This window comes from Tachysurus vachellii, chromosome 11 (genome assembly GCF_030014155.1).
Source record: "Tachysurus vachellii isolate PV-2020 chromosome 11, HZAU_Pvac_v1, whole genome shotgun sequence".
Classification (NCBI taxonomy): Eukaryota; Metazoa; Chordata; class Actinopteri; order Siluriformes; family Bagridae; genus Tachysurus; species Tachysurus vachellii.
Genome location: NC_083470.1, coordinates 15,230,001 through 15,252,055, shown reverse-complemented (window position 1 = coordinate 15,252,055; position 22,055 = coordinate 15,230,001). Strand labels below are relative to the sequence as shown.

General features: G+C 38.6%; 2 protein-coding genes across 3 annotated transcripts in view; both read right to left on the bottom strand.

Moving 5' to 3' along the window:
* gucd1 (guanylyl cyclase domain containing 1) overlaps positions 1-4,526 on the bottom strand; it is a 153,648-nt gene extending 149,122 nt beyond the window's left edge. Inside the window, exon 1 of the mRNA XM_060882338.1 lies at positions 4,517-4,526. The gene's annotated coding sequence lies outside the window, so the exon portion shown is untranslated. The remainder of the gene's footprint in view (positions 1-4,516) is intronic.
* bicdl1 (BICD family like cargo adaptor 1) overlaps positions 1-14,162 on the bottom strand; it is a 28,243-nt gene extending 14,081 nt beyond the window's left edge. For both annotated transcript variants that reach the window (XM_060882332.1, XM_060882333.1), the window contains exons 1-2: positions 13,646-14,162; positions 2,154-2,369 (exon numbers count right to left, since the gene is read on the bottom strand). In XM_060882332.1, the coding sequence (XP_060738315.1) occupies positions 2,154-2,369; positions 13,646-14,053 (624 nt within the window). In that variant the 5' untranslated portion in view covers positions 14,054-14,162. The remainder of the gene's footprint in view (positions 1-2,153; positions 2,370-13,645) is intronic.
* Between the last annotated feature and the right edge of the window lie 7,893 nt (positions 14,163-22,055).

Below are 22,055 nucleotides of genomic sequence, written 5' to 3'. Positions count from 1 at the left end.
CTTTAAGTAACATATGCACAAGTGCACCTCAAGAATTTAACCTGTAGCTGTAGCCTTCTTTCTGCTCAGTTAATAGTGTGTGCTTCGACTGTATTTGAAGGGGAATGATAGTTCAGGAAAAGTCACTCCATAGCTCTCACAGACTCTTATATTTTATAATATTGCAGAATAAAGAAGAAAATAATTCCTGTGCCTGTGACTCTAATAAATAAATATACTCTAATAAATATAGAATTTGACATCCACATACTCCCATATGCAAAGACATTGGTTAGATTTGTCAAAGAACATCTATAGAATGTTCACAGGTTTTTAATCAAAGCCCACAGGTTAGTCACGATAAGGCTTTTACTTATTACATTAGTCATTTGCATTAATGAAATTGCACACTTTAAGCAAAGTCTCACATTATTGCTGACTTCCATGGCATTACCATGGCAACTCTGGCCATCCTATGCAGTTTCTTTCTTCTATGCTGCCCGAAGCAAAACTTTTTTCAAATACCTCCTTTCATTTGGACTTCTTTCAAAGACAGCAATTAAAATTTAGCTGTTTCTTTAGAAAGTAAGTCAGTTAAACTTTTACAGACTATCATTATTTTTGGTGGGCATATGATTATTAATTTATTTTGATGGTTGAATTATTTTCTCTTAAACTGTGTAAAACACACTTTATATATATACACACACCATATTTCCTCTGAATAACCAACATGGTAAACAAAAAGTTGTGACTTTCATTCGAACTAAAACACACTAAATTTGTATATATTTATAATTATCTAAAAGTATTTCACTCTTTTATTTACTACAGTAAATAATTCACTCCATTTACTTTATTTACACAAGAAAAATGAGTCCCTAAAATGACAATTGATGAAGTATAACAGAAGCATCACTGTAGCAAGTTGAAAGAAATGAGCTCAAACGAAATTATATCTAGTGGGCATGTCACTCTGTGTAATCAATAGTCACCAATCAGCTGCATGATAGTGCTGTGCTGGGTTTGTTGCACCTAGTCCAAATGGTTGCTTTAAATCAGTTTCAAATATGTTTTCTAACAAAAAAGAAAGTCTGCCTGTCAAAGCAAGAAAACAAACAAAAAATACACCCAATCCACTACAAATACTGGATATACATTTAAGAAGAATATAATCTGTACAAGTCCTGGAAGAGTCCTTCTCTCATACCTTCAGTGTAGAAATACTCTACTCACTGATTTTATGGGGTTGTGTGATGTAAATAACTTGTTTTTTTGATGTTTTTTCTGAAGTGATAACATCAGATGATAATCTCAGCCTTAAATGACATTGTTAACCAAATTATTTCAAAATAACATTATCTGAATTGCAAAACTATACAAATAACCAAATTTCTTGGTAATTATACTATGCAACTGTGCAAAAATTCTTGAATATCTTTAAATTATTATTTATTAGTAATTATTTTCATGAGAAATCATATGCACATGTGGATCATCTGCTCTTTTAACTTTCTTCCTTTTTTGAAGAAACACCAGAAGCTTGTGGTAACACAGTATATTATGGAAAATGTGGGTAAAACAACAACATTAATTTAATACACAACAGTTGTTGCTCCCTTTACACATTATACACAGTCTTCTGTGGGACTGACTCAACATGATGACTTATTTATCAAAGCTCAGGAACCTGCTTATACGTTGTGCATGCTCAGTGAATATAAGTACTGCATGCTGTATTGGTATCAGTGCTTGGTACAGAACAGTTTTTGTGTCATATAGTAAATGATCACTACTCTTTAATTTCATTGTAATGGTGTATGCAAGTATGCCAATCCAGGAATCAGTGTGAAAAGGTACATGCAGTCCCTTACAAAGTTTTTGCTGGTGTAAAATATTTTTGCCACAGTAAAGGATTTTATTGCAATTCAGATATTCAATTTAGAATGTTTACTACATGGGTAACACTATACAATAACAGTACATCAATAATCTTGCACTAATGCCTGAATCAATAATTACTTCCTCACAGCTGTAATTCCATGCTAACCATAAATCTCTACAGAAATCCAGTTTAGTTGTCCTAGACCTAGTCTCATTCTATGCATCCTTCTGTTCATTTGTAGAACTACCCACTATGTCTCGTGCCAAACTACACAAAATTTTGCACTCACTCTGCTGAGCTGCTCGAGCAGACTGTAGTTTTGTTCTGAGAGCTCTGTGATGGCATGGGTCTTGTCCCGATCAGTCTCACGCATCTGCAACTTATGCTTATCCAGTTCACCCTTGAGCTGCTGCACATCAGTCTCCAGCTCAGCCACTCGACCTTCCCACTCGCCTTCTCGTCTCTCCAAGCGTTGCTGCAACTCATGCTTCTCCTGCTCCAGATTCTGCAGACAAAATAGGCAAATGCAAAATTAATTCACATATTCTTGTAGACCTTCAGTGACACTGAGCTCAAGTTACTATCTATGTGGAGTTTACTGTAGATTATTGAATGGTGAGTGGTGGCTCAAGTGTTTAAGGCTCTGGTTTGTTGATTGGAAAACTCGGGTTTAAACCCCAGGATGCCAAGATGTTGGGCAATTGAGCAAGGCCCTTACTCCTTCATGCATCAGAGGAGCTGTATCGTATCTGCCCCGTGCTCTGACCCCAACCTCCTCAGTGTAGAAAATAGTTCTGCTGTGCTATAATGTAAAGTATCTCACAGAAGTGAGTACACCCCTCACATTTTTGTTCTTCTTTTATTTTATTATCTTTTCATGTGACAACACTAAAGAAATGACACTTTGCTACAATGTAAAGTAATGATTGAGCTTGTATAACAGTGTAAATTTGCTGTCCCCTCAAAATAACTCAACACACAGCCAATAATGTCTAAACCACTGGCCACAAAAGTGAGTACACCCCTAAGTGAAAATGTCCAAATTGGGCCCAATTAGCCATTTTCTCTGTGTCTCTGTGTCATGTGACTCATTAGTGTTACAAGGTCTCAGGTGTGAATGGGGAGCAGGTGTGTTAAATTTGGTGTTATCACTCTCACTACTGGTCACTGGAAGTTCAACATGGCACCTCATAGCAAAGGATCTGAGGATCTGAAAAAAAGAATTGTTCTCTACATAAAGATGGCGTAGGCTATAAGAAGATTGCCAAGGCCCTAAAAAACTGAGCTGCAGCACGGTGGCCAAGACCATACAGTGGTTCAAACATGAGAGGTTCCACTCAGAACAGGCCTCGCATTGGTCGACCACAGGAGTTGCATGCACGTGGTCAGTGTCATATCCAGAGGTTGTGTTTGGAAAATAGACATATGAATGCTGCCAGCATTGCTGCTGAGGCTGAAGGGGTGGGGGGTCAGCATGTCAGTGCTCAGATCATACAGAGCACACTGCATCAAATTGGTCTGCATGGCTATCGTTCCAGAAGGAAGCCTCTTCTAAAGATGATGCACAAGAAAGCCTGCAAACAGATTACTGAAGACAAGCAGGCTAAGGACATGGATTACTGGAACCGTGTCCTGTGGTCTGATGAGACAAAGATATTCGGTTCAGATGGGGTCAAGCATGTGTGGCGGCAACAAAGTGAGGAGTACAAAGACAAGTGTGTCTTGCCTACAGTCAAGCATGGTGCTGGGGGTGTCATGGTCTTGGGCTGCATGAGTGCTGCCTGCACTGGGGAGCTACAGTTCATTGAGGGAACCATGAATGCCAACATGTACTGTGACATACAGAAGTAGACCATGATCCCCTCCCTTCAGAGACTGGGTCGCAGGGCAGTATTCCAAAATTATAACGACCCCAAACACACCTCCAAGATGACCACTGCCTTGCTAAAGAAGCTTAGGTGTAAAAGTGGAGGAGCGCAAGGTCTCTAACATCCACCAGCTCTCTGATGTCTTCATGGAGGAGTGGAAGAGGACTCCAGTGGCAACCTGTGATGCTCTGGCGAACTTCATGCCCAAGAGGGTTAAGGCAGTGCTAGAAAATAATGGTGGCCACAGAAAATATTGACACTTTGGGCCCAATTTGGACATTTTCACTTAGGGGTGTACTCTCTTTTGTGGCCAGCGGTTTAGACATTAATGGCCATGTGTTGTTATTTTGAGGGGACAGCAAATTTACACTCTTATACAAGCTGTACTCTCATTACTTTACATTGTAGCAAAGCTGAAACAAGATGAGAGTTAAGTTGACATTACAGATCAGTAGCAGATATAGGCACAGCTGCCATTGGAGTACAGGCTTTGGATATCCAAATAACTAGGTCCCCATTTTGATGTGGATATGGAGTTCCTTATGTTCACTGTATCTTCATGTGTTTCCTCCCACTGTACAAATAAGATGGTAGGTGACCACTAGGTGTAAATATGTCCAGGATGTTTACGACCTTGTGCTCTGTGTTTCCACAAAAAACTCTGGATTCTGCAACTCTGAGAAGGATAAAGCAATTCCTGAAGATGAATGAACAAATACATAAAACCTGAACATTCTACATTAATAAATTGATGATTGCTGTAATAAATGCTTTTTATGGGCATTTATATAAGCACAGCACTATTAATGTTTTACATTGTGATGACATTTTATTACATTGTATAATACACTTACAAATGCCCTTTTTATATTTATGAAGTAAACTTATGAATGTCAGACGTTATTTGCAATGGATTTGGTATATCCCTTTAAAAAATAGCTTGAGTCTGATTCCTCTGAGAATTTCTACTTAAACTCAATTAAAATTGAAATGTGGTTGTGAAAACAAGTGCTGTCTAGTCTTTCTAATTAGTCTTTCTAATTACATGCAGGGTCATGAAAGGTTTTCAGAACTGGTAAATAGGACTTTGGTTGAGATTTACAAAAGCTGTAAACTTCATCATAGATCTGCAATACTATTGACAGCTTTACCAGTTTTGCCAGATCCAGGTTTCAGTAAAAGGTTCATTCTTAAGCCTCTTGAAGCTGAAGTATACAGTGTGCTGCAAAGTCCAGTGCAGCAGGCAGGAGTCAACAAATAAAATTATATTTTAGTCTGGGAAGACAACTTCAATTTCAAATAAAATTTCTCCTTGTGGTTTTCAAGAATTGCAGCTCACTACCATTTGTTGCTCACCAATCTGATTGTTAGTTGTTAGTTCAGTTTGGCATGAAACATAAGCTAATAAACAAACAAACACACTACAAAAGAAACAAACAGTGGCTGCATTGTGTAACATCTCCACAGATCCTGCATCATCCAATCATTCATAAGTGTAAGGAGTATAAATCTTTATACACCTGTTGAAAACTTTTAATGAACTTCTTTTGTCTCAATTACAGAATGAAATAAGAGAAGAAAGAGACAAGAAACAAACCAATCAATACAGAAACAAAACCCGCACCCACAATCCTCCCCAGTGGGCACAAAAAAAAACCAAACAAACAAATAAAAAAAGCACGGGGAAGGCCAAACAGGGCCATCAATGCGGCCAATGATGGTGTTAAGGGCCTGTGAAATGGTTCCAAATATATCAGACTAGTATCCCATTACCATTGGGCACGACCAGAATATATGAAGGTGATCAGCTGGAGATAGTCTGCAACTGTTGCAGGCATTAGTCCAGTGAAGTGAGCTCTGTGAAGCAATTTACATTGTATTAGGGCATGTCTAGCACAGATAATTGATATTAGCTGTCTCTGACCAGGGACTAGGGTGAGAATTAAATCGAGGTCTGATCCACAACCATCATCAAATTTGCTGATGACACAGTTTTGGTGGGCTTGATCTCCAACAATGATGCGAGAGCCTACCTAGAAGAGATTAAAAACCTGGAGACTGTCAGAACAATGTCCTCCTGAATGTCATCAAGACAAAGGAGTTGATAGTAGACTTCAGCAGGAAGCAGGAGAAGAACTACCAGCCACTCACAATCAAAGAGACTGGACAGTTTCAGGTATCTAGGTGTTCACATCACACGGGATCTGTCATGGTCCTGTCACATCAACACTGTGGTGAAGAAGGCCCTGCAGTGTCTCTACCATTTCAGACTCTTGCACTCTCCAGAGGGTGGTGCAATCAGCTGAGCGTACCATTTGCAAGGAGCTCCCTGATCTGGACTCTATATACAGCAAGCAGTGCTGGACCAAGGCCAGGAAGATAGTGAAAGACCTCAGCCATCCAAACAATGGCCTCTTTTCTCTGTTGTGCTCGGGGAAGCACTTCCCTACCTTGAAGGCAAACATAGAGAGAATGAGGAGGAGCTTCTTCCCACAGGCCATCTGCGCCTTCAACCTGGTGAACAGCTAGAGCCTGGTCCCCTTTCTGGACTGCCACTATAATAGTCGTACATTAGCCCACTTGCACTACATGTACTGTACATCCTGCACATACTGCATCACACTACTTCTACATATTTGATTACACTAACTCTATTTCTGTTTTCTATATTCTCTTTCCCTGATTATATTTTTTCTGATTATATATTGTTTGATACCTTTGATACATTCTTTCAGTATTTATACTAAATACTGAAATGAAATTGGCATGTAAATCAAGGCTTTGTGCAAACTGAATTGTTTCCTGAATTGATAACTGTTGGTAACTAATGGATTGTTTGAAATTTTGTGTACCTCAAGGGGGAGCTGAGAACAAATATTAGAAAGTAAGAAACAGGAAGAAGATATCTCTATCCAACCCAGTAAAGTAATATGTTAAAGTTATAGGCCCAGAAGTAACATCAAATGTTTGGTAGTGCTAATTTTCTTATACGAGCTGACTTGTTACTCCAATGGAACCCATTCAGTTGTTGGTCTAGATTTGTTATACACCTTTAAGTCACCACAAATTCATCCTAAATGTTACCTCTGCAATTTAACCATTTAATGTCAAATAACAGGTAATTTCTAACAACATCTCACTGTATTTACACAAAACAGTAACATGCTGTATCTTTTACAAAATGGTTACAAAATTTCTGCAGCCATTTCAAGTTCTTGAAGTTTATAGGACTAGCCAGTATTTCTATCCAGTATTTAATGTGATGCTAAGAACAGAGGTTTGTGCCTGTACTGTGGCCAAACTTGATTTGTCAGTGGAACTTTAATGAACAAAACACCGAAATAATCATTTGTGTTAATTAGATAAGCGCGTGGTGTGTGAATTTGTGTGTAGTAGCTTTTTTCAAGCAATAGATGTAGGATAAATTCAATATTTGTAAATTCAGAGTGAAGTTTTACAGTGTGCAGTATAAAGATCGACTTACATGGCAATTCCAGTCAGATAAATATCATGCTTAGTTCGTTACATAGATTACTCATAAGGCACTGTCAACTTGACCCTACAAACAGTGACTAAAATATGAAAAAAATTATTTAATAACTTACAGCTTACTTGACCCACTTGTCAGTAATTAATATTAAACCACTGGCTCCTTGTGAGCCTGAGTGATATACACTCAGCAGTCACTTTAAAAGGAAAACCTGTACACCTGCTCATTTAGGCATTTATCCAATCAGCCAATCATGTGGCAGCAGCACAGGGCATAATATCATGCAGATATAGATCAAGGGCATCAATTAACATCAAAGATCACATGTTTGCTGGTACAAAATTGGCAGGTACAGAAACTGTAATCTTCACACACAACATTCTATAATGCTCAACAGAACAGTGTGAAAAACAAAAGCATTCTGTCTTACAAAAGATCTGCAGGCTGAAGCAACTTGTTGACAAGAGTACTCAAAAAAGAATGACCAGAATGTTTTGAGCCAGAGGTGGGAGTAAGTCACACATGTGCAAGTCACAAGTAAGTCTCAAGTCTTAACCTTCAAGTCTCAAGCAAGTCCGAGTCAATTTCTGTGAGAGTCAAGTCAAGTCAAGTCAAGTCAAGTCGTAGCTTGAGTCAAGTCGTAGCTTGAGTCAAGCAAGTCACTGGCAAGTCATACAGATGTTTGATGATTTAACTAAATGTATATATTAAACAAAGTTAAATCTACAGTATTTATGGTATTTACAGTATTTAAAACTCTATGAGAGTTTTATTTGCAACAAAAAAGTTGCAAGAGTTGCAAGAGTTGTGAATAGAATAAAAATCTAAAAATGAATAAAAATCAAAACAACAAAACCTAAGATGTAAATGTAACTGAAATAAGGCCAACATAAAAGCATGAAAAGTTTCAATATGCCTCAAACATGGCAAAAGTACGGTGGCCGGGAAGTGCAAAACAAATTAACAAAACCAAAAACACATTAACAAAACCGAAAACACATTAACAAAACCCAAACCAAATTAACAAAACCGAAAACACATTAACAAAACCCAAACCAAATTAACAAAACCGAAAACACATTAACAAAACCCAAACCAAATTAACAAAACCGAAAACACATTAACAAAACCCAAACCAAATTAACAAAACCCAAACCAAATTAACAAAACCCAAACCAAATTAACAAAACCGAAAACACATTAACAAATTCGAAAACACAACGACAAGTCAGACAACCCAGAAACGGTAGTGTATCGTTTTTGAATGGAAACTTACCGATCATTGGACAAGACACCTGTCACTCAAGATATACAGGTATGGAATCTTATGTGTAATGTGTAAAGTTCTCCGTTTAAATAAAGTTCTCCGTTCAAGAAAATAACAGAATTAATCCACAGTAATCCATTCCATCCATCCATTCCAACTTTTCCCTGTGGCAGACTGTTGAACTTCATGTATACTTTGAGTGACAGGTGTCTTGTCCAATCACAAACTATACCAACCGCTTCCGGGTTGTCTGAAATGTCGTTGTGTTTTCTGATTTGTTCATTTGTTTTCTGATTTGTTAATTTGTTTTCTGATTTGTTAATGTGTTTTCTGATTTGTTAATGTGTTTCATGCACCGATTCAGACAACCCGGAAGCGGTAGGTATAGTTTGTGAATGGAAACTTACCGATCATTGGACAAGACGACTGTCATTAAAGATATACAGGTGAATGAAAGGTGTCTCGTCCGATGATGGTAAGTTTCCATTAACAAATTATACCACCCGCTTCCGGGTTGTCTGACTTGTTAATGTGTTTTTGGTTTTGTTAATTTGGTTTGGGTTTTGTTAATTTGGTTTGGATTTTGTTAATTTGGTTTGGGTTTTGTTAATTTGGTTTGGATTTTGTTAATTTGGTTTGGGTTTTGTTAATTTGGTTTGGGTTTTGTTAATGTGTTTTCGGTTTTGTTAATTTGGTTTGGGTTTTGTTAATTTGGTTTGGGTTTTGTTAATTTGGTTTGGGTTTTGTTAATTTGTTTTGCACTTCCCGGCCACCGTACAAAATACCATGGAAAAGTATATATAAAAAAGTGCAATGGTTTCTTTGCAACCAAATGGCATTTTTTGAACAGGCATTCCCTTTTAATGGGACATGAACACATCCTTAAATTAGATCCTTCCTTTTTAACAACAGAATAACAACAACAATCAATCACGTCAATCAAAAAATGTAAATTATTGAATCACACAAACCTTGAAGTGAATTAACTATTGGAGGGAGAGAGAGAGAGAGAGAGAGAGAGAGAGAGATGATTGGAGTGAGTGTAATTTATTAATATTAAAGCGATAGTTCACCTAAAAATTAAAATTCTGTCATCATTTTCTCACCCTCATGATGTTACAAACCTGTATAAATTTCTTTGTTTTGATGAACACACTTGTAGATATTTGTAGACACTTGTAAATATATTTTGAGGAATGTTTGTAACCAAACCATTCATGAGCCCCATTCACTTCCACAGTGGCGAAACAAGAATACTATGGAAGTGAATGGGGCTCATGAATGGTTTGGTTACAAACATTCCTTAAAATATCTTCCTCCATGTTCATCAAAACAAAGAAATTTATACAGGTTTGTAACATCATGAGGGTGAGAAAATGATGAAAGAATTAAAATTTTTCTTTGAACTATCCCTTTAAATTGAATGTGTGTGCGTGTGCATGCGAGACAAGAATATGGCTGTGCTTGCAACTCTGAGGTTTTTTATTTTTATATTTATACTTAGGGTTTATATATATATATATATATGTGTGTGTGTGTGTGTGTGTGTGTGTGATCCATACGCTTTTCACACAAAGCCTAACACTGAAGACCAATTATAAGTGCTATTGCAAAAAAAGCTGACATTTCCACATAAACAGTGACCAACCATTTACACTACATTACACTTGCAAAAATTTAATTTGATCGAACTTTGTCACTCAATTGTGAGCGATACACGTTCAACAGGTGCACTTGATGCAGGGATGGCCATAACTCTTACTAGTGTTAATTTCGTCAGACGAGACGAGACGAAATATGTTCGTCAACAACCTTTTTTTTCATGACTAAGACGAGACGATGACAAGACTGAGCCACTGTCCAAAAACGCTAAGACTAAATTAACATGCATTATTGTTGACGAAAAAAGACGAGACGAAAATGTTTTGTATAAAATATAAACTAAGATAAAATCTATCTTCATTTTCGTCTACAATTGTCTCTGCTTTTTCATCAGCTGTTACGCCTTTAAAATATTCACAACGAGTTCGTGGATTCGCGCTGTTGCTCAAGTTACAGGTCCGCGAAGCGGATCCCACTAATTATATTGCTACCTACCAAATAAATCAATAATTTAACTCAAAATGATGATTTAAAAAGGAGTTTATTGATTTAAAAACGATTGTATTGTTTCCTCTAAAGAAAATAGTGCGCTCCGTCTCTACGTTTAGAATCCTGTGTGTCCATGGCAACGCTCTGTTTTTCATGGCAACGGTGTGTTATAGTTCGCAGCGGTCTGTTATCAAGAAATAAAATAGTGTGTGCGTAGAAAGAATTCGTCCACACGCCGCTCAAAAAAAAATATAAAAAATCTCCTGAGCGCAAGTCCACCCTAGGTCTAGGCTTTTTGTGTTAAATTATATTTCCTGTCGCTGCGCAGGCTCTTTTATTGTACATGACAGCTTATGTCCCGATGGCCGGTCTTTGCATTACGATTAAAAGCACCATCAATAAAGTGATGTGTGATGTGCAGTCAAGTTCGAGTGTATGCACTGTTTAAGCGAGTGTTCTCAACTTCTCACTGATACTTTTGTGATTCGCGGAGTTTTGACAAGTTTTATAGCCTTGATATTTCTTATTCAAAAGTGGTGATAGAAAAAACTCAGCACCCCAACCTGAAACCTCTTCCCACGCCCCTGTCACAATCACATTATAATCAAAATTAATAATTAGGCTTAAAAGCAAATGTATATGTAAGGGAATCAAGTTTAACAATTACATGTACTATTGCTCCAAATATCATCAATAATGGTGTGTGCAATACACACACACACACACACACACACACACACACACACACACACACACACACACACACATATATATATATATATATATATACACACACACCTACAGTTTTGATCTTAGGCTTTTCATTAAGTTATTTATTTCCACTATAACACGTGTGTTCTTGATATTATTGCATTTAATGAGGCCTCGTTGTATTTATGCTTACAATAGATTCCAGATGTGGTCAAGCTACAATTTTTTGACTAAAACTAGACTAAAATTAAGACTTTTAGTCGACTAAAACTTGACTAAGATACCTTGAGTTTTCCTTTGACTAAAACTAGACTAAAATGATGAGACTTTTAGTCGACTAAAACTAAGACTAACAAAAAAGATATGCGAATGACTAAATATGACTAAAACTAACAAGGACATTTGGCACAAGACTAAGACTAAGACTAAATTAAAAATAGGTGACGAAATTAACACTAACTCTTACCGCTACCTTGAACAAAGAGGGGAGGATGTGCCTGTTCACAGCCCAAAACTGCAGGGAGTCCTGTCCATCACAAATGTCCAAATAGTGGTTAAACCAAATAAGGGGACTGGATCACCAAAAACCCGGTACCTGAAATTATTTTTGGTGTCGCGCCTTCCATGTTTCATCACGACTGTTAAGGTTTATTAGTTAGTGCGCTCTCCCTCTGCTTGCCTGCTGTGTCACGTGATTAGATTACGCTCTTGCGTGCATTCAAAAGCAGATTTAAAAAAAAAAAAAAAAAACAAGTTAATTTGAGTCATTTAACTCAAGTCACAAGTACGTCTCAAGTCTTGAATGTCAAGTCAAAGTCAAGTCGAGTCTTTTTTAATATTTGTCAAGCAAGTCTCAAGTCTCAAATTTGCGACTTAAGTCTGACTCGAGTTAAGTCATATGACTCGAGTCACCCATCTCTGGTTTGAGCTGACAGGAAGTTACTCAAATACAACTCTAGCAATCTTTACAACTGTGATGAAAAGAAATGCATCCCAGACCACACAACACATCGAACCTTGAAGTGGATGGGCTACTGCAGAAGGCCTGTTCAAGCTGATCTGCCCATTTGCCTCTGACCTCTATCATTCATTTTCACCCACAGACATCTCCCTCACTAACTCTCATAGCTCCCTCATCTCAGGTTAAGAGTCTTGGTGTCATCTTTGATAGTAGCCTTTCTTTCACCTCTCATGTAAATAATGTTACTCGGGCTGCATACTTTCACCTTCGAAATATCAATAGGCTTCGCTCCTTTCTCACGACCCAATCAACCACCACTCTTGTTCACAGTCTAGTAACCTCCCAGCTTAACTACTGTAATTCCCTTCTTATTGGGCTTCCTCACAAAACCCTTCATAAGCTGCAACTTGTTCAAAATTCTTCTGCCCGCATTATTACTCGTACTTCCTCTATCCATCATATTACACCTGTTCTGGAACAGCTTCACTGGCTTCCCATTATTTTTCGTATTAAGTATAAAATTCTTCTTCTAACATTTAAAGCTATCCACAATCTTGCACCTTCATATCTTCTTGATCTTCTTCATACTCCAAAACAAACTCGTACTCTTAGATCTTCTTCTTCCACTCATTTCATTGTTCCCTCTGTCCGTCTTGTAACTATGGGGAATAGAGCTTTCAGTTACTCTGCACCTCAGCTCTGAAACTCACTTCCATCTGAACTCCATAATATTGATTCTCTTTCATTATTTAAATCTCAGCTTAAAACTCATCTGTTTAGTTTAGCTTATTCTACACCATAATTTGTACTGCTGGTCTAATTTGTATCGCAATGTAGCTATTCGATTTTGATTGTCTTTGTTGTTTTTTGTACGGTGACCTTGAGTGTTCAGAAAGGCGCCTTTAAATAAAATGTATTATTATTATTGTTATTATTATTATTATTAATAATTTTTTTTTGTTTGTTTTTTTTGCATCATTCTGTGTAATTTGTTTCTGAAATTCACTGGAGATCAGCAGTTTTCAACACCATGATCAAAGTCACAGAGATCACACTTTTTCTTCATAATGTTTAATGTGAACATTATCTGAAGCTCTTGACCTGTATGTGCATGACTGGTTGATTAAGTCCCTGGATGAATGTGCAGGTTTACAGTTGTTCCTAAAGAGAAACTAGCTAAGCATTCAAAACAGAAAAACATTTTTTTTCCAAATAACAATTTTGTTTAGTGTTAGTTTGATTGTAATAGACTCCTTGATTGGTTGCTTTTTTCTACACCGCATATTGCCAATAATATAGATGCCTAAGCCAACTCAAGGCCAAAAACATTTTGATTACTTTTATTTCTTGCTTTGCTATACTTCTATTTCTTGTTGCAATTAAAATGCCTTACCTCTAGCTTCTCGTTCAGATCCTTGGTCATTTTTTCATATTGCTTTGTGAGGTCCTGGTTTCTCTCGAGCAGCGCTTTCCCGAGTTTTGCAGCCAGAACCAAATCCTTTTCTTTTTGCCGGAAAAGCGCTAAAAGATCTGGGTCCTGGTCGTTAATGATCAATTCTTCTTCCCGTTCCCGTGTAAGCATGGCCAGTTCTTCCTCCAGAACCGTGCCGAGGCCTCCCGGGCCGATGTGAATGGGTGACTGATGTAGATGAATGAACGGAGGCGGATGAGTGAAGTCTCCTCGTGAGGCTGGAGGAGTTTGCGAGTCGCAGTCTGCGCAGGCGCTGTCTAACTCAGCTGGTGCTGAAATCTCGGCCGCAATGGACGAAACAGAGTGTAGATTGAGTCCGAAAGCTGACATCGCAAAATAAACCGAGGTTTCTAACTGAACTATAGCCTCTGGTCTTTTAGCCTTTTCACCGGTTCTGTGAGCTCTGATTCGCTAAGCGCCATGGAGGATGGTGAGGAGATTATGGAATATACCCGCTTCCTGCGAATTATTTCATTACCGTAAGCTTGTATTTAGTCATATCGTGTCACTCCTGGTCAAACCGTCTTCTCTCGTTTGAATATATATGTCAACACTGTGTTCCTGTTTATCTTTCCGGTAATCCCAGGGAATTAATCCGTTTACACAAATAGGTTTGGTTTTGTTTTCCCGATTTCTGCGTTATCCAATTTGAGGCACGCTCTCCAACGATCGGTGTCCATCTTAATGCATCTTAATGACTTAATGCGTCTTTGGTCGACATAACTAAGGTTTTTACGCCTGATACATTTTACGAATCCCCTGAAATAAAACACAAATACCGAGACTGAATTCGACGGTTGTGCTCGAGCTCTGCGTACGTCGCACCTACTCCCTAATCGCGCCCGTAGACCTGACGTCAGTCCTACAAACCGTTAACCCATTGGTTGAATTTAATAAGGCCATATGTCAGTGCACTACGTGCCTGACACGGATGCGCTCATATTAATGATATTGGCGGTATATGTCCAAAATGGACAATTTCCAGAAACTGCCATCGATTTTTATCTACTTAAGAGAACAGGAAAAGCACCGAGTGTGTTTTTACAATTTTACTATAAAATGTTGGCAGTGGGAGATTACATAGTTTCATTATTGCACAATGGGGTGGATTTGGGGGACAAGTACAATAAGAGTTGTTGCTGTATAAAACATGGAAACTGTCCTTAAATTGGTGCTATAACCAAAACTTAATTGTGAAAACAGCAAAGACATTTTAATGGGGACAACTTTTTCATGGGTAATTTATAGATTTGACAAACTTGCTAAAATTTGTATTCTCCAAATGTTTTAGTTTAGAAGATTTTTTCTAATTTAGGCACACATAATGATAATTAAGTAAAAGAAGTTCCTGTCTATTGGAATCTCAACTTTAGGGTACTGCTAACTGTATATGCTGCAATATAACTGCAATGTCTTAGCTAATGTCCTTATTTGTTGGTATTAAGTTGGATTAGGTTGTTTATCACAAAGTTCTAACATAGATCTAACAATAAGTATAGCTTGAGGTCATGTTTGTCATGTTTGTTAATTTATTATGAACATATTATGGTAAAGATACTTTTAAATAATTGTACGTTATAAGGGTGAGTCAAATAAAAATTTGAAACAAAAATTTAATATTTTTTTAGTGATGTTTGGACACCTGTTTAGAACTAGAAATTGATTGAGTTTAAGTACAAAAATCTACAATTATTTGATATTTATTTGCAATACACCATGCAAAATAATAAAATAAGTTGAATTGTTCAGTGAAACTGAATACTATGAATTGTTATTAACATTTCATTAAGATGATTTTTTTCAAATGACACCTGCAACAAATAACTAATTCAATCAGCTTAGCAATGCAACATTTGCAACATTTAGCAGATTATACAGAAGTGAAAGGATAAAACACAGGGTACCTTAGCAGTGTTGAAATTTTCACAAATCTCGTGTCTTTTCTACCAAGATATCAGTGCCTCTTAATTAATAAGAGAACCAACCTGACATATAGGTGAAGTTATAATAGTGAGCATTTGACTAAAAGATTTACAGCTAAATTATTGAATGATACATTTTTGAATGATAAAATAATATTTTTTCATTCATTCACAATCTAATAAAAAAGTCACAAATATGGTAGACAGTAAAACAAACAAAAACTTTTTTAACTTCTTATATAATTTGACAGATCATGTGATGTTTAAAGACGATGTGCATTATGTGCAAAGTGCAGGCAGAGACTCTGGCAAGACTAGCTATGACAGCATAACTAAAAGGGAGAGCCAGAAGGTGACACATCCCAGTTCACCAAAACACTTTATACGCAAAACCCCCAGGTTTGAAAAAAAAAACAACATAGATTGTTCTTAGGTAAAGCTAAGAACAATCTATTCATAAGAAGCTTGAATAAACAAATGTTGTTGTTTTTTTCAGAATGAACTTACACAATGAGACAATGAATGAGCTGAAAAGGCAGTTCCATAACTGCATGGCTTTTGTAAGAAAATCTATGCTTTTGTACTAAATAGCCTGCACTTTTTATCTTAAGTTGGCATGGTGGATCATAAAAAAACAAAAGTTAGCAGAAGACCACTCAATGCTTTATAGGTCAGCAGTAGTATTTTGTAATCAAGTTGGAATATGACTGGAGCCAGTGCAGTGTGGATAATATAGGAGTGATGTGTTCATATCTTCTGGTTGTACTTAGGACTCTAGGTGCTGCATTCTGGAATAACTACAACTTGCTTATACACCTTCTGAACAGTAAGACATTAAAATACTTACATAGAGGTAACAAAAGCATGAACTAGTATTTCTGCAGCATGCATATACCTATTGATAGTATCTACAAGAGCTAAATGAAAGACTGGAGCCAATAATCACACCAAGGTATTTTACTGCTACACATGATTAAACAGAAAGGCCATACAAAATCACTCTGGAATCATAAAGCTTTCTTCTGGCTAGATAAGGTTCTAATACTTTGGGCTAGGCCTTTTAGTTCCATTCATTCATTCATTCATTTTCTACCGCTTATCCGAACTACCTCGGGTCACGGGGAGCCTGTGCCTATCTCAGGCGTCATCGGGCATCAAGGCAGGATACACCCTGGACGGAGTGCCAACCCATCACAGGGCACACACACACTCTCATTCACTCACACAATCACACACTACGGACAATTTTCCAGAGATGCCAATCAACCTACCATGCATGTCTTTGGACCGGGGGAGGAAACCGGAGTACCCGGAGGAAACCCCCGAGGCACGGGGAGAACATGCAAACTCCACACACACAAGGCGGAGGCGGGAATCGAACCCCCAACCCTGGAGGTGTGAGGCGAACGTGCTAACCACTAAGCCATCGTGCCCCCCCTTTTAGTTCCAGTATATGGAAATTAAAAAAAGACACTATATGCAATTGTTTGCTTTGAACAGTGTAGGGAAGGCATTGGTCAGGTGTCCACATACATTTAGCCATATAGTGTATACGTTCCATCGTAATAGGTATTATCTCAATATGGACCAGCTGTGGTAACATGCAATTAAGCTAAGGTGTATCCCATTTCTCTTGATTGTTGCTAAAATGTTTCTACACCTTGACTAGTGTCCACCTGTGGTAAATTAAATTAACTGGGCATGGTTTGGAAAAGAATTTATAAAAGGTCTTACAGCTGACAATGCATATCAGAGTATAATTCAAGCCATAAGATGTAAGGAATCAGTGAGTTGATTGTTGCAAGGCACAGATCTAGGGAAGCCTACTGCTGCACTGAAGAGTCCCAAGAGCACAGTGGTCCCATGAGCACATAAATCTCAAATGAAAGAAGTTTGGCACAACCAGGACTCTTCAGGAGCTGGTCACTTGGCCAAACTGAGCAATCGAGGGAGAAGTGCCTTTAGTAAAAGAGGTGACCAAGAACCCAGTGGTAATGCTGACTGAGCTCCAGAGAACCTGTGTGGAGATGGGACAAAGTTCTTGAAGGTCAACCATCACTACAGCCCTCCACTAAGTTGGGCTTTATGGCAAAGTGCAAAACACATGAAAGGTTGCTTGAAGTTTGCAAAGATGTGCCTGAAGTGCAAGACTGAGGAACAAAATTCTCCAGTCTGATGAAACTCTTTGGCCTCAATTTTAAATGTTTAAATGTCTGAAGGAAACCAGGCATCGATAATCACCTGCCCAACACCATCCCAAAAGTGAAGCATGGAGGTGGCAGAATTATGCGTTTTCAGTGTGTTTTTTCGGCAGAAGGGACAGTAATACTGGTCAGGGTTGAAGGAAGGCTAAATGGAAAAAATACATATCCTCAATAAAAACCCATTCCACAGCGCTCAGGACCTCGGACTTTAAGAAAGTTCACATTCCAACATGACAACGACCCTAAGCACACAGCCAAGTCAACACAGTGAGTGGCCCAGCCAGAGCCCTGACTTGAACCCTATCGAACATCTCTGGTGAGACCTGAAAATGGCTGCCCACCGATGATTCTCATTCAACCTGAATGAACTTGAGAGGATTTTCAAAGTCCCCCAATCCATGTCGTTTTAATATCCAAACAGACTTAAGGCTGTAATGACTGCCAAATGTGCTTTAACTAAGTATTGAGTAGGGATCTGAATAGTTATGTACATGTGATTTGTCAGCTTTTTCTTTTTAATATTTCTACAGACATTTCCAGAATTATGTTTTCACTTTGTCATATACTGTGTGTAGATTAATTAGAAAAAAAATAATAATTTGAACATAACAAAATTGAAAAAATCAAGGGGGTCTGAATACTTTCTGTATTCTTTTGCATTCTTTGCACTGCCTATGCAAAAATTCATCGGCCAGTACTACTATTGAGGTCTCTATTGTCTATACTGAAATCTTTAATTTTTAGTAGTAGTAGTAGTAGTAGTAGTAATAGTAGTAGTATTATCAAAGTCAAGTGAAGAAGTTTTTATTGTCATTTCAACCATATATAGCTGTTGCAGTAAACAGTGAAATGAGACAACTTTTCTCCAGTTCCATGGTGCTACATAAAACAAAGACAGAGCTAAGGACTTAGTAAGTAGTCCTATCCACATAATGTGCATCTGTGCAGCCTGGTGCAAACAGTGAAAGACAAGACAAAAAGACAGTGCAGGACAAAAGTACAAAAAATACAAGACATTACACAAAAGACAATACACAAAAGACAATAAACAAAAACAACCAGTGTAAATACTGTATGTTCAAACAATATTGTGTGTGCAGAAATACTGGAATGAAAACAGTATTATAGCAGCAGTTACATGAGACATTGTAGTGTGTTGTGCAAAACAGCATTCAACTGAAATGGGAGATAGCATGTGCAAAGAACAAAAACAATGTGCAAAACAGCATGTAAACAATTTGATGGATATATTTTGTAAGTGTGTGTATTTGGTGTAGGTCTGTGCAGTTCATACAATTGATGTGCATGTGTGTGTTGTGCTCAGAACAGTTCAATTGCAGTTATTAATGCATCTGATGGCTTGTGGGAAGAAACTGTTACACAGTCTGGTCATGAGAGCCCGAATGCTTCGGTACCTTTTTCCAGACGGCAGAAGGGTGTGTGTGTGAGGGGTGTGTGGAGTCATCCACAATGCCTCACTATCCGCTGCAGGGACTTGAGATCCAGGACAGTGCAGTTCCCAAACCAGACAGTGATGCAGCTGCTCAGAATGCTCTCAATAGTCCCTCTGTAAAAAGTATTGGGGATCACCAGGAAATTTGGTGTTCTTGATGAATATTACAGATGATCCGTCGATGATCAGTGGAGAGTGGTCACTCTGTGCCCTCCAGAAGTCATTTTAGTCTTTTATCAACATTCAGAGACATGTTGTTGGCTATACACCAGGAAGTTGCTGTTGCACCTCCTCTCTGTATGCTGACTCGTTGTTCTTGCTGATGAAACCCACCACGGTCGTGTCATTGGGGAACTTTATGATATGGTTCAATCTGTGCATTGCTGCACAGTCATGAGTCAGCAAGGTGAACAGCATTGGACTGAGCACGCAGCACTGAGGGGCTCCAGTGTTCAGCATGGTTGTGCTGGAGATGCTGTTCCCAATCCGGACTGACTGAGGTCCCCATTCAGGAAGTCCAGGATCCAGTTGCAGAGGGAGGTGTTCAGTCCCAGCAGTCTCAGCTTCCCAATCAGGTGCTGAGGAATGATTGTATTGAATGCTAAACTTAAGTGTGAGTGCGACCAGACAACAGTCTTTGAAGCAGAACACTGCAGATATCTTTGGGACGGGGACAATAGTGATTGTCTTGAGGCACGTAGGAACAACAGCGCTGCTCAGGGAAATGTTGAAGATGTCAGTGAAGACATCCGCTAGCTGTTCTAAGCATTCCCTGAGCACCCTGCCAGGAATGTTGTCTGGTCCAGCAGCCTTCCGTGGGTTAACTCTGCATAGAGTTCTCACATCGGCCGTTAATAGACAGTACCTGATCGTTGGGGAGAGGGATGGTCTTCCTTGCCGTTATGTTTTTCTGCACCTCAAACCGAGCGTAGAAGTCATTCAGCGCATCTGGAAGGGATCATGATTACAGTTTTACAGCACTGATTTGAGATTTGCATGATTGAAATCTCCAGCGATGATAAACAGTCCGTGGGGGTGAACATTCTGCAGATCGCTAATAGCCACATAGTGCCTCTTTAGAATTAGTGCTGGGGGAAATGTACACTCCGACAATGAAAACCGTAGTGAATTCCGGTGGTAAATAAAACGGCTAATCCACTAGCAATGAGCAGTAACTAGAAACAAGCACAGAGTTCCGTGCACCATTCCGTGTTGATGTAAACACACACACCACCACCGCGAGCCTTACCGCACAGAGCTGCATTTCTGTCGGAACAAGGTGAGCCCATCTAACTGAATGGCGTGTCGTGGAGTCACGTCTCCATGTGTAAGGAATTTCTCATCTGTCGCCTGGACAGGGAAACCCTCTTTTCATCTGCCGCTTGGGCAGGATAACCTTAAATTTAGCCTCTCGTTCCTCTGCTCGATTTCTGTTCTCCACAAGGCCTTGGGGAAGTCTCAATGAAACACACACGCGTCAGTCTTTCAAAGAGAAGTTCCAAAGTTTATTAGGAAAAGCAGGAATATATAGTCATACTGTACAAAAAGAGGGAGGGTGTAGTGGGTGTGTTTGTTGGTATGTGCGTGTGCATCTGTGTTTAGGTGACCTCTGTTACCCAATAAAGTCAGATCTTATCAGGCACGTGAACCTATACTCCCTTAGTTCCCATGGCTGGTAACATAAAGAATGATTATGGCAAGGTCATCTGTTGTAAGACTAATTATGGTAGGAACAAGAGTGTGTCTGTGTCTGTGTGTGGAGAGAGGATGTATGTATGTATGTGTAAGATAGAGAAGGAATGTTTATGTGTGGGTGTGGGGGAGAGTGTGTGTGTGAGAGAGAAAGAACAATGTGCTCTATTGTTACGAACTATGTTTGTGGGTTCGCTGTTTTGCTTGTTCTTGTTCTCTCTCTCTCTCTTTGCTCCACTATCTATCCTTTCAGATCCTACTATTGGACATCTCCTGTCAATCTTCATTATCCTGTGTGACATCACCCGTCGACCCACCAATCAACCAGAATCAGAATCAGGATTAGAATCAGAAACAGAGACAGAAACAGAAGGAGAAAGAAGATGTGTGCTAATTTGTTAGAGGGCTCTATTGTTGTTCATTCGGTTTTAGTATGTCAGACTGTTCATGTATCCCAATTTGTTAGTTATTTTGTGTATGTGACTTGAGGGTCACTTTGTGTATGTGACTTGCGGGTCACTTTGTGTACGTGACTTGCGGGTCACTTTGTGTATGTGACTTGTTAGTCACTCGTTCGGCATCTGGATGCTTGTGTTTCTTCGCTTCGTGGATATGACTTTATTTATTTTGGGGAAAACTGGACAGGTTGAGTACGTCACGTGACATATATTGTGCAACACGTAGGTAAGCTTTTCTGTATTAGACACACTAGGGTAGGAGCGCGTGCCACCCTCTGCATCTTTTGTTTGGATAGGAAGTATAGGTTAGTTAGGGCATCATCGATGCTGAAGATTTGTTTTATTACTTTTCTTTGTAGTTCAGGTTAGAGGGTTATGTTCAAGCTAGTGCAGTTTTGTTTATTTCTTTGTTTTGGCACCGCTCATGTCGCGTTTTCCCTTTGTGTCTTTTGTTATCTTGTTTCTGTAGATATAGTAAATATTATCACCTTTGTCACCACCATTTGTATGATAATATAGACAGGTTTTGCCCACTATTTGTTGTTCGTGTCGTTGATTGCTACATACACACCAGAAATCTAACCTTATAATCATTTCATATTG